This window comes from Oncorhynchus kisutch, linkage group LG20 (assembly GCF_002021735.2).
Source record: "Oncorhynchus kisutch isolate 150728-3 linkage group LG20, Okis_V2, whole genome shotgun sequence".
Classification (NCBI taxonomy): Eukaryota; Metazoa; Chordata; class Actinopteri; order Salmoniformes; family Salmonidae; genus Oncorhynchus; species Oncorhynchus kisutch.
In genome coordinates this window covers 1316832-1329910 of record NC_034193.2, presented here as the reverse complement: position 1 = coordinate 1329910, position 13079 = coordinate 1316832, and the positions used below count along the sequence as shown (strand labels likewise).

Genomic DNA, 13079 nt, shown 5'->3' with positions numbered 1-13079 from the left:
TAGGGAATAGGGCTCTGGTTTAAAGTAGTGCACTATACAGGGAATAGGGCTTGGTTTAAAGTAGTGCACTATATAGGGAATAGGGCTTGGTTTAAAGTAGTGCACTATATAGGGAATAGGGCTCTGGTTTAAAGTAGTGCACTATATAGGGAACAGGGCTCTGGTCTAAAGTAGTGCACTATATAGGGAATAGGCCTCTGGTCTAAAGTAGTGCACTATATAGGGTATAGGGGTCTGGTCTAAAGTAGTGCACTATATAGGGAATAGGGGTCTGGTCTAAAGTAGTGCACTATATAGGGAATAGGGCTCTGGTCGACAGTAGTGCACTATGTAAGGTATAGGGTTCCATTTAGGATGCGGTGCAAAGCTCTGTGCAGCACATGAATCCAGAAAGCTAGTAGAGACAGAGGCAAGCTGTCTCCCTGATCAGTAACAGATCGATACAGAGACAAGCCGTCTCCCTTGTCAGTAACAGATCGATACAGAGACGAGCTGTATCCCTGATCAGTAACAGATCGATACAGGGACGAGCCGTCTCCCTGATCAGTAACAGATCGATACAGGGACGAGCCGTCTCCCTGATCAGTAACAGATCGATACAGAGACAAGCCGTCTCCCTGATCAGTAACAGATCGATACAGAGGCGAGCTGTCTCCCTGATCAGTAACAGATCGATACAGAGACGAGCTGTCTCCTTGATCAGTAACAGATCGAGACAGAGACAGAGGGGTAGAGACATGACTGGGAATACAGACATGCATCTTTTGGTAACAGATACAGTGCCTTCCGAAAGTATTCGGCCCCCTTGAACTTTGCGACCTTTTGCCACATTTCAGGCTTCAAACATAAAGATATAAAACTGTATTTTTTTGTGAAGAATCAACAACAAGTGGGACACAATCATGAAGTGGAACGACATTTATTGGATATTTCAAACTTTAACAAATCAAAAACTACAAAATTGGGCATGCAAAATTATTCAGCCCCCTTTACTTTCAGTGCAGCAAACTCTCTCCAGAAGTTCAGTGAGGATCTCTGAATGATCCAATGTTGACCTAAATGACTAATGATGATAAATACAATCCACCTGTGTGTAATCAAGTCTCTGTATAAATGCACCTGCACTGTGATAGTCTCAGAGGTCCGTTAAAAGCGCAGAGAGCATCATGAAGAACAAGGAACACACCAGGCAGGTCCGAGATACTGTTGTGAAGAAGTTTAAAGCCGGATTTGGATACAAAAAGATTTCCCAAGCTTTAAACATCCCAAGGAGCACTGTGCAAGCGATAATATTGAAATGGAAGGAGTATCAGACCACTGCAAATCTACCAAGTCCTGGCCGTCCCTCTAAACTTTCAGCTCATACAAGGAGAAGACTGATCAGAGATGCAGCCAAGAGGCCCATGATCACTCGATGAACTGCAGAGATCTACAGCTGAGGTGGGAGACTCTGTCCATAGGACAACAATAAGTCGTTTTTTGCACAAATCTGGCTTTTATGGAAGAGTGGCAAGAAGAAAGCCATTTCTTAAAGATATCCATAAAAAGTGTTGTTTAAAGTTTGCCACAAGCCACCTGGGAGACACACCAAACATGTGGAAGAAGGTGCTCTGGTCAGATGAAACCAAAATGGAACTTTTTGGCAACAATGCAAAACGTTATGTTTGGCGTAAAAGCAACACAGCTCATGACCCTGAACACACCATCCCCACTGTCAAACATGGTGGTGGCAGCATCATGGTTTGGGCCTGCTTTTCTACAGCAGGGACAGGGAAGATGGTTAAAATTGATGGGAAGATGGATGGAGCCAAATACAGGACCATTCTGGAAGAAAACCTGATGGAGTCTGCAAAAGACCTGAGACTGGGACGGAGATTTGTCTTCCAACAAGACAATGATCCAAAACATAAAGCAAAATATACAATGGAATGGTTCAAAAATAAACATATCCAGGTGTTAGAATGGCCAAGTCAAAGTCCAGACCTGAATCCAATCGATAATCTGTGGAAAGAACTGAAAACTGCTGTTCACAAATGCTCTCCATCCAACCTCACTGAGCTCGAGCTGTTTTGCAAGGAGGAATGGGAAAAAAAGTCAGTCTCTCGATGTGCAAAACTGATAGCGACATACCCCAAGCGACTTACAGCTGTAATCGCAGCAAAAGGTGGCGCTACAAAGTATTAACTTAAGGGGGCTGAATAATTTTGCACGCCCAATTTTTCAGTTTTTGATTTGTTAAAAAAGTTTGAAATATCCAATAAATGTCATTCCACTTCATGATTGTGTCCCACTTGTTGTTGATTCTTCACAAAGAAATACAGTTTTATATCTTTATGTTTGAAGCCTGAAATGTGGCAAAAGGTCGCAAAGTTCAAGGGGGCCGAATACTTTCGGAAGGCACTGTATCTTAAAGAAATACAAATAAAAAAGTATGTGGATCAGAGAACTGGAACACGCTGTCGTACACATTGATCCAGAGCATCCCAAACATGCTCAATGTGTGACATGTCTGGTGAGTACGCAGGCTGGGACAAGAACTGTGACATTTACAGCTTCCAGGAATTGTGTACAGATCCTTGTGACATGGAGCTGTGCATTATCATGCTGAAACATGAGGTGATGGGAGAGGATGAATGGTACGACAATGGGCCTTAGGATCTCATCACGCCATCAATAAAATGCAATTGTGTTCGTTGTACGTACAGTGGGGAGAACAAGTATTTGATAACCTGACGAATTTGCAGGTTTTCCTACTTACAAAGCATTTAGAGGTCTGTCATTTGTATCATATGTACATTTCAACTGTAAGAGATGGAATCTAAAACAAAGATCCAGAAAATCACATTGTATGATTTTTAAGTAATTAATTAGCATTTTATTGCATGACATAAGTATTTGATCACCTACCAACCAGTAAGAATTCCGGCTCTCACAGACCTGTTAGTTTTTCTTTAAGAAGCCCTCCTGTTCTCCACTCATTACCTGTATTAACTGCACCTGTTTGAACTCGTTACCTGTATAAAAGACACCTGTCCACACACTCAATCAAACAGACTCCAACCTCTCCACAATGGCCAAGACCAGAGAGCTGTGTAAGGACATCAAGGATCAAATTGTAGACCTGCACAAGGCTGGGATGGGCTACAGGACAATAGGCAAGCAGCTTGGTGAGAAGGCAACAACTGTTGGCGCAATTATTAGAAAATGGAAGAAGTTCAAGATGACTGTCCATCACCCTCGGTCTGGGGCTTCATGCAAGATCTCACCTCGTGGGGCATCAATGATCATGAGGAAGGTGAGGGATCAGCCTAGAACTAAACGCCAGGACCTGGTCAATGACCTGAAGAGAGCTGGGACAACAGTCTCAAAGAAAACCATTAGTAACACACTACACCGTCATGGATTAAAATCCTGCAGCGCATGCAAGGTCCCCCTGCTCATGTCCAGGCCCGTCTGAAGTTTGCCAATGACCATATGGATGATCCAGAGGAGGAATGGGAGAAGGTCATGTGGTCTGATGAGACAAAAATATAGCTTTTTGGTCTAAACTCCACTCGCCGTGTTTGGAGGAAGATGAAGGATGAGTACAACCCCAAGAACACCATCCCAACCATGAAGCATGGAGGTGAAAACATCATTCTTTGGGGATGCTTTTCTGCAAAGGGGACAGGACGACTGCACCGTATTGAGGGGAGGATGGATGGGGCCATGTATCGCCAGATCTTGGCCAACAACCTCCTTCCCTCAGTAAGAGCATTGAAGATGGGTCATGGCTGGGTCTTCCAGCATGACAACGACCCGAAACACACAGCCAGGGAAACTAAGGAGTGGCTCCGTCAGAAGCATCTCAAGGTCCTGGAGTGGCCTAGCCAGTCTCCAGACCTGAACCCAATAGAAAATCTTAGGAGGGAGCTGAATGTCCGTATTGCCCAGCGACAGCCCCGAAACCTGAAGGATCTGGAGAAGGTCTGTATGGAGGAGTGGGCCAAAATCCCTGCTGCAGTGTGTGCAAACCTGGTGAAGGACTACAGGAAACGTATGATCTCTGTAATTGCAAACAAAGGTTTCTGTGCCAAATATTAAGTTCTACTTTTCTGATGTATCAAATATTTCTGTCATGCAATAAAATGCTAATTAATTACTTAAAAATCATACAAATGTGATTTTCTGGATCTTTGTTTTAGATTCCGTCTCTCACAGTTGAAGTGTACCTATGATAAAAATTACAGACCTCTACATGCTTTGTAAGTAGGAAAACCTGCAAAATCGGCAGTGTATGAAATACTTGTTCTCCCCACTGTAGCTTATGCCTGTCCATACCATAACCCCACCACCACCATGGGCCACTCTGTTCACAACGTTGACATCAGCAAACCGCTCACCCAGACGACTCCATACGCGTGGTCTGCCATCTGCCCAGTACAGTTGAAACCGGGAATCATCCGTGAAGAGGACACTTCTCCAGCATGCCGGTGTCCATCGAAGTCACCGGTTAGACCCTGGTGAGGACGACGAGCACGAGGATGAGCTTCTATGAGACGGTTTCTGACAGTTTGTGCAGAAATTCTTTGGTTGTGCAAACCTACAGTTTCATCAGATCTCCAGACGGCTGATCTCAAAGGATCCCACAGGTGAAGAAGCCGGATGTGGAGGTCCTGGCCTGGTTACACATGGTCTGCGGTTGTGGGGCCGGTTGGACATACCGCCAAATCCTCTAAAACGACGTTGGAGGCGGCTTATGGTAGAGTGTTGGTCCCATGTTTCATAAAATAAATAAAAGATCACGGAAATGTTCCATATGGATTATCTTGGCAAAGGAGTAATTCTCACTAACGGGAATTGGATTCAGAGACGCTAGGAGGGGAATTGGATTCAGAGACTCCGCCTCTAGAACCTCGCCTCTCTCCGCCTCTAGAACCTCTCCACCTCTAGAACCTCTCCTCTCTTCGCCTCTAGAACCTCTCCTGGCAGAGCTCTCCTCTCTCCACATCTAGAACCTCTCCTGGCAGAGCTCTCCTCTCTCCACATCTAGAACCTCTCCTCTCTCCACCTCTAGAACCTCTCCTGGCAGAGCTCTCCCCTCTCTCTGCCTCTAGAACCTCTCCTGGCAGAGCTCTCCCTATCTCTGGGTAAGTCAGGACCCTAGCAAACTGGAATGAGTCACAACAGGAACAATACCTGCTAATGTGGAGCATCCCCCCCAATGGCACGCTAGGACATTCCCAACGGCACGCTAGGACATTCCCAACGGCACGCTAGGACATTCCCAACGGCATTGTGTCAGGAGTATAGCTGAGGGGGTTGGAAGCATTAGATGGATGTGCATGTGTGTACTAAGGCCGAGTATGTGTGTGTGTGTGTGTGTGTGTGTGTGTGTGTGTGTGTGTGTGTGTGTGTGTGTGTGTGAGTGAGAGTGTGTGTGTGTGTGAGTGTGTGTGTGTGTGAGTGTGTGTGTGAGAGAGAGTGTACAGGTGAATCTCACCTGGTCGATGATGGAGTCCAGGGCGCTGAGCAGCAAGAAGCCCCTGCCCCTGACCAGGTATTCGCCCAGGGCAACCATGTGACTCTCCTCGTCCTCCTCTCCCCGTGACTCCGCCCTCTGAGCCACGGCGCTGCAAAGCTGGTGAACGTCGGTGAGGAACTCCCTCGCCAGAGTGTTACTGGCCCCACTCATATCAGAACTATGGACAGAAAGAACATATTCACATGTAGAGAGACCATCAGTCAGTCAGTTTACATTCATATGCAGAGAGAACATCAGTCAGTTTACATTCATATGTAGAGGACATCAGTCAGTCAGTCAGTTTACATTCACATGTAGAGAGACCATCAGTCAGTTTACATTCATATGTAGAGAGACCATCAGTCAGTCAGTTTACATTCACATGCAGAGAGAACATCAGTCAGTTTACATTCACATGTAGAGAGACCATCAGTCAGTTTACATTCACATGTAGAGAACATCAGTCAGTTTACATTCACATGTAGAGAGAACATCAGTCAGTCAGTTTACATTCACATGTAGAGAGAACATCAGTCAGTTTACATTCACATGTAGAGAGAACATCAGTCAGTTTACATTCACATGTAGAGAACATCAGTCAGTTTACATTCACATGTAGAGAACATCAGTCAGTTTACATTCACATGTAGAGAGAACATCAGTCAGTTTACATTCACATGTAGAGAGAACATCAGTCAGTTTACATTCATATGTAGAGAGACCATCAGTCAGTTTACATTCACATGTAGAGAGACCATCAGTCAGTCAGTTTACATTCATATGTAGAGAGACCATCAGTCAGTTTACATTCACATGTAGAGAGAACATCAGTCAGTCAGTTTACATTCATATGCAGAGAGAACATCAGTCAGTTTACATTCACATGTAGAGAGACCATCAGTCAGTCAGTTTACATTCACATGTAGAGAGACCATCAGTCAGTTTACATTCACATGCAGAGAGAACATCAGTTTACATTCATATGTAGAGAGACCATCAGTCAGTTTACATTCACATGTAGAGAGACCATCAGTCAGTTTACATTCACATGCAGAGAGAACATCAGTCAGTTTACATTCATATGTAGAGAGACCAGTCAGTCAGTTCACATGTAGAGAGAACATCAGTCAGTCAGTTTACATTCACATGTAGAGAGAACATCAGTCAGTTTACATTCATATGTAGAGAGACCAGTCAGTCAGTTCACATGTAGAGAGAACATCAGTCAGTCAGTTTACATTCACATGTAGAGAGAACATCAGTCAGTCAGTTTACATTCACATGTAGAGAGACCATCAGTCAGTCAGTTCATATGTAGAGAGACCATCAGTCAGTCAGTTTACTCATTCAAGGGTTGTATTTATTTTTTACTTAAACTATGAAATAACACATGGAATCATGTAGTAACCAAAAGAAAGTGTTAAAAGCATACAAAATCTATTTTAGATTTGAAATTCTTCACAGTAGCCACCCTTTGCCTTGATGACAGCTTTGCACAATCTCAACCAGCTTCACCTGGAATGCTTTCCCAACTGTCCCACAGTTCCCACATATACTTAGCACTTGCTGGCTGCTTTTCCTTCACTCTGCAGTCCAACTCATCCCAAACTATCTCAATTGCATTGAGGTCGAGTGAGGTGGAAACTGAGCTGCACTTCCCAACGTCCTGCCAAATAAATGTATGGCCATAATAAAGACACATATGTCAAATCAGTTTGGGCTAGAGCCAGAGACAGCAGAACCAAGTTCCTACATTTGAATTTCAAACAAAACCACACTACATTTTCTCTCTGGGACTCTCAGGATAACAAATCAGAGCAAGATTACTGAAAGTACGAACAGTCGAAGTCCGAAGTTTACATACGTTTACAACGTTTACGTTGGAGTCATTAAAACTCGTTTTTCAACCACTCCACAAATTTCTTGATAACAAACTATAGTTTTGGCAATTCGGTTAGGACATCTACTTTGTGCATGACAAGTAATTTTTCCAACAATTGTTTACAGACAGATTATTTCACTGTATCACAATTCCAGTGGGTCAGAAGTTTACAGACTTTATTATCTTTTTATTTTTTATTTCACCTTTATTTAACCAGGTAGGCAAGTTGAGAACACCTTTATTTAACCAGGTAGGGTAGTTGAGAACACCTTTATTTAACCAGGTAGGCTAGTTGAGAACACCTTTATTTAACCAGGTAGGCTAGTTGAGAACACCTTTATTTAACCAGGTAGGCTAGTTGAGAACACCTTTATTTAACCAGGTAGGCTAGTTGACAACACCTTTATTTAACCAGGTAGGCTAGTTGAGAACACCTTTATTTAACCAGGTAGGCTAGTTGAGAACACCTTTATTTAACCAGGTAGGCTAGTTGAGAACACCTTTATTTAACCAGGTAGGCTAGTTGAGAACACCTTTATTTAACCAGGTAGGCTAGTTGAGAACACCTTTATTTAACCAGGTAGGCTAGTTGAGAACACCTTTATTTAACCAGGTAGGCTAGATGAGAACACCTTTATTTAACCAGGTAGGCTAGTTGACAACACCTTTATTTAACCAGGTAGGCTAGTTGAGAACACCTTTATTTAACCAGGTAGGCTAGTTGAGAACACCTTTATTTAACCAGGTAGGCTAGTTGAGAACACCTTTATTTAACCAGGTAGGCTAGTTGAGAACACCTTTATTTAACCAGGTAGGCTAGTTGAGAACACCTTTATTTAACCAGGTAGGCTAGTTGAGAACACCTTTATTTAACCAGGTAGGCTAGTTGAGAACACCTTTATTTAACCCGGTAGGCTAGTTGAGAACACCTTTATTTAACCAGGTAGGCTAGTTGAGAACACCTTTATTTAACCCGGTAGGCTAGATGAGAACACCTTTATTTAACCAGGTAGGCTAGTTGAGAACACCTTTATTTAACCAGGTAGGCTAGTTGAGAACACCTTTATTTAACCATGTAGGCTAGTTGAGAACACCTTTATTTAACCAGGTAGGCTAGTTGAGAACACCTTTATTTAACCAGGTAGGCTAGTTGAGAACACCTTTATTTAACCAGGTAGGCTAGTTGAGAACACCTTTATTTAACCAGGTAGGCTAGTTGAGAACACCTTTATTTAACCATGTAGGCTAGTTGAGAACACCTTTATTTAACCAGGTAGGCTAGTTGAGAACACCTTTATTTAACCAGGTAGGCTAGTTGAGAACACCTTTATTTAACCAGGTAGGCTAGTTGAGAACACCTTTATTTAACCAGGTAGGCTAGATGAGAACACCTTTATTTAACCAGGTAGGCCAGTTGAGAACACCTTTATTTAACCAGGTAGGCTAGTTGAGAACACCTTTATTTAACCAGGTAGGCTAGTTGAGAACACCTTTATTTAACCAGGTAGGCTAGTTGAGAACACCTTTATTTAACCAGGTAGGCTAGTTGAGAACACCTTTATTTAACCAGGTAGGCTAGATGAGAACACCTTTATTTAACCAGGTAGGCTAGATGAGAACACCTTTATTTAACCAGGTAGGCTAGATGAGAACACCTTTATTTAACCAGGTAGGCTAGATGAGAACACCTTTATTTAACCAGGTAGGCTAGTTGAGAACAAGTTCTCATTTGCAACTGCAAATCAAAAGACATCAGCCTAGACCTCAGAAAAAAACATTGTAGACCTCCACAAGTCTCGTTAATCCTTGGGAGCAATTTCCAAACGCCTGAAGGTACCATGTTCATCTGTATAAACACCATGGGACCACGCAGCCGTCATACTGCTCAGGAAGGAGATGCGTTCTGTCTCCTAGAGATGAACGTACTTTGGTGCGAAATGTGCAAATCAATCCCAGAACAACAAAGGACCTTGTGAAGATGCTGGAGGAAACGGGTTCAAAAGTATCTATATCCACAGTAAAACGAGTCCTATATTGACATAACCTGAAAAGCCGCTCAGCTAGGAAGGAGCCACTGCTCCAAAACCGCCATAAAAAAGCCAGACTACGGTTTGCAAAAGCACATAGGGACAAAGATCGTACTTTTTGTCCTCTGGTCTGATGAAGCAAAAATATAAATGTTTGTCCATAATGACCATTGTTATGTTTGGAGGAAAAAGGCGGAGGCATGCAAGCCGAAGAACACCATCCCAACTGTGAAGCACGGGGGTGGCAGCATGAGGTTGTGGGGGTGCTTTGCTGCAGGAGGGACTGGTGCACTTCACAAAATAGATGGCTTCATGAGGCGGGAAAATTATGTGGATATATTGAAGCAACATCTCAAGACATCAGTCAGGAAGTTAAAGCGGCCATCACAAAGCCCTCACCTCAATCCTATAGAATATTTGTGGGCAGAACTTAAAAAGTGTGTTTGTGCAAGGAGACCTACAAACCTGACTCAGTTACACCAGCTCTGACAGGAGGAACGGGCCAACATTTCTAAGACAGCTAATTTTTACTAGAATTAAATTGTGAAATTGTGTAATTGTGAAAAACTGAGTTTAAATGTATTTGGCCGAGGTGTATGTAAACTTTGACTTCAACAGTACATTATTTACCTTCAGAGGTGAATGTATAAAATCAGTTGCTGTGGTAATTGTTTTGTTGTTGTGCATTACCCTCAAACAATAGCATTGTATTTTTGTTGTTGTAATAGCTACTGTAAATTGAACACTGCAGAGACAGTAGACAGACATATACTGCAGAGACAGTAGAGAGAGAGAGAGACATACTGCAGAGACTGCAGAGAGAGAGAGAGACATACTGCAGACACAGTAGACAGAGACATACTGCAGAGACAGTCGACAGAGACATACTATAGAGACAGTCGACAGAGACAGACTGCAGAGACAGTAGAGAGAGACAGACTGCAGAGACAGTAGAGACAGACTGCAGAGACAGTAGAGAAGGAGACAGACTGCAGAGACAGTAGAGAGAGAGACAGACTGCAGAGACAGTAGAGAGAGACAGACTGCAGAGACAGTAGAGAAGGAGACAGACTGCAGAGACAGAAAGAGAGTAGAGAACACAGTATGCCAGCTGACCTGTGTAATTTCCTTAAAGTAGAAATTACATGACAGCTCTGTTCTTTACATGTTCTCAAATAGGTTCCTCACAAAATAAACATCTAAACCTCGGTGTGTATTTGGTGTTAGAGTTGTTTACACATACAATCCCACTAGAGCAGCGCTTCCCAACCTGAAGAACAAATTAACTGAAAATAGAAACATCATCATATCTCCTGAGACCAAGATTGAGGGCTTTGAACCCTCTCATCCTAAAATCCCTAAATATCCACAGCCTTGAAGGTAAAACATCTTAAAAGCAGCAAAACAGATAGATGGGAAGGCAGTGTTGTGTTCATGTCTTCGTGCTCTAAACCCAAGTAGAAAGTAAAAACACTAAGCTCTTATCAACCAGCCTGAATGTATGACTGAGGCTTGTGTCCAGAATGGCACCCTATTCTATTGTCAAAAAGGTTGTGGGCGTGGCAGGGGTGCGGCGGGGGGGCGGAGTTGGCCCATTAGCGCCAGAGTTTGTGAGTGGAGTTGAGCAGTCAGAAACGGTGATGGACATAGTCTTTTCAGCGAGCCAAACGGTAGGTTACCATGACGTCAGATCGCCTCTGACCATTGTTTACACTTTCTGCAGTGAGGATTCTTTAGAGAAATATTTTCCAGCTGATCCGCAGATAATCGTTGTTTTGATCTCAGAACCAGTATTAGCAGTCTGTAAATCAGGGAGCCAAATGAACGGTTCCTTTCACCGATGCATTTCGGTTCCTGACATCCACCAAAAAGGTCCAGACATTTTTTTGTTTGCATCTCTGTTTTTAATGATCAGATAATTAAGTTGTAACTGTCTCATATTTTACACACAACTTTAACTCTGTTCCAGACTCAGACTCTACTTGTCTTTAGTACTGTACGACTCATACTACTTGTCTTTAGTACTGTACGACTCATACTACTTGTCTTTAGTACTGTACGACTCATACTACTTGTCTTTAGTACTGTACGACTCATACTACTTGTCTTTAGTACTGTACGACTCATACTACTTGTCTTTAGTACTGTACGACTCATACTACTTGTCTTTAGTACTGTACGACTCATACTACTTGTCTTTAGTACTGTACGACTCACTCTACTTCTGTCTTTAGTACTGTACGACTCATACTACTTGTCTTTAGTACTGTACGACTCATACTACTGGTCTTTAGTACTGTACGACTCTACTTCTGTCTTTAGTACTGTACGACTCATACTACTTGTCTTTAGTACTGTACGACTCATACTACTTGTCTTTAGTACTGTACGACTCAGACTACTTGTCTTTAGTACTGTACGACTCTACTTCTGTCTTTAGTACTGTACGACTCAGACTACTTGTCTTTAGTACTGTACGACTCTACTTCTGTCTTTAGTACTGTACGACTCATACTACTTCTGTACGACTCATACTACTTGTCTTTAGTACTGTACGACTCACTCTACTTCTGTACGACTCATACTACTTGTCTTTAGTACTGTACGACTCACTCTACTTCTGTCTTTAGTACTGTACGACTCATACTACTTCTTTTCTTCCAATAGCCTGATTAGAAACGGTCTCTGGTGCACATGGGATCATTCATTTTCTTGCCAACAATTACACAGGCTGTGACCTATTTCTTGGTCGACTCGTACCAACATCTCAGCACATTATTGGCTAAATGAATCCAACCAAATAAGCCTAATTAAAATAACAGTGATGAAGGACATGAGCATGGTCAGAGCTTGTGGCTCCGCAGTACCAGAGCTTGTGGCTCAGCAGTATTTAATTTCCACGCCTAATGCCGCGTTCCGCCCCCCGGCTAATGCCGCGTTCCGCCCCCCGGCTAATGCCGCGTTCCGCCCCCCGGCTAATGCCGCGTTCCGCCCCCCGGCTAATGCCGCGTTCCGCCCCCCGGCTAATGCCGCGTTCCGCCCCCCGGCTAATGCCGCGTTCCGCCCCCCGGCTAATGCCGCGTTCCGCCCCCCGGCTAATGCCGCGTTCCGCCCCCCGGCTAATGCCGCGTTCCGCCCCCCGGCTAATGCTGCGTTCTTTAGCTCAAACATAACAAAATCAATACTGCTAAAATCATTAAAATTATTAATTCGCTCTATTTTTTATTTTGGTGATTTTTAGTTCTCAAAGATTATATTATTTTAAAAATTACTGAACAAAAATATAAATGCAAAAAGTTCCATACGCACAAAAATCTTGTTGAAAATAAAGACGTGGCGTTGCACGTTCAGAAAACATGCAATTGGCATGCTGACAGCATGAATGTCCACTGGAGCTGTTGCCAGAGAATTTAATGTTCATTTCTCTGCCATAAGCCACCTCCAATGTCGTTTAAGAGAATTTGGCAGTACGTCCAACCAGCCTCACATCCGCAGCGCAGGACCTCCACATCTGGCTTCTTCACCTGTGGGATCGTCTGAGAACAGCCACCCGGACAGATGATGAGACTGTGGGTTTACACAACCGAAGCTGTCAGAAAACGTCTCATCTGCTCGTTGTCCTCACCAGGGTCTTGACCTGGCTGCAGTGCGGCGTCTTAACTGACTT

The 13079-nt window shown here is 43.4% G+C and overlaps 1 protein-coding gene across 1 annotated transcript in view; it reads right to left on the bottom strand.

Annotated features, from left to right (window-relative positions):
- The window catches only part of lyst (lysosomal trafficking regulator), a 256589-nt gene that overhangs the window by 207600 nt on the left and 35910 nt on the right, over positions 1 to 13079 (bottom strand). The window contains 1 exon segment of the mRNA XM_031799602.1: positions 5483 to 5681. Coding sequence (XP_031655462.1) covers positions 5483 to 5681 — 199 coding nt within the window.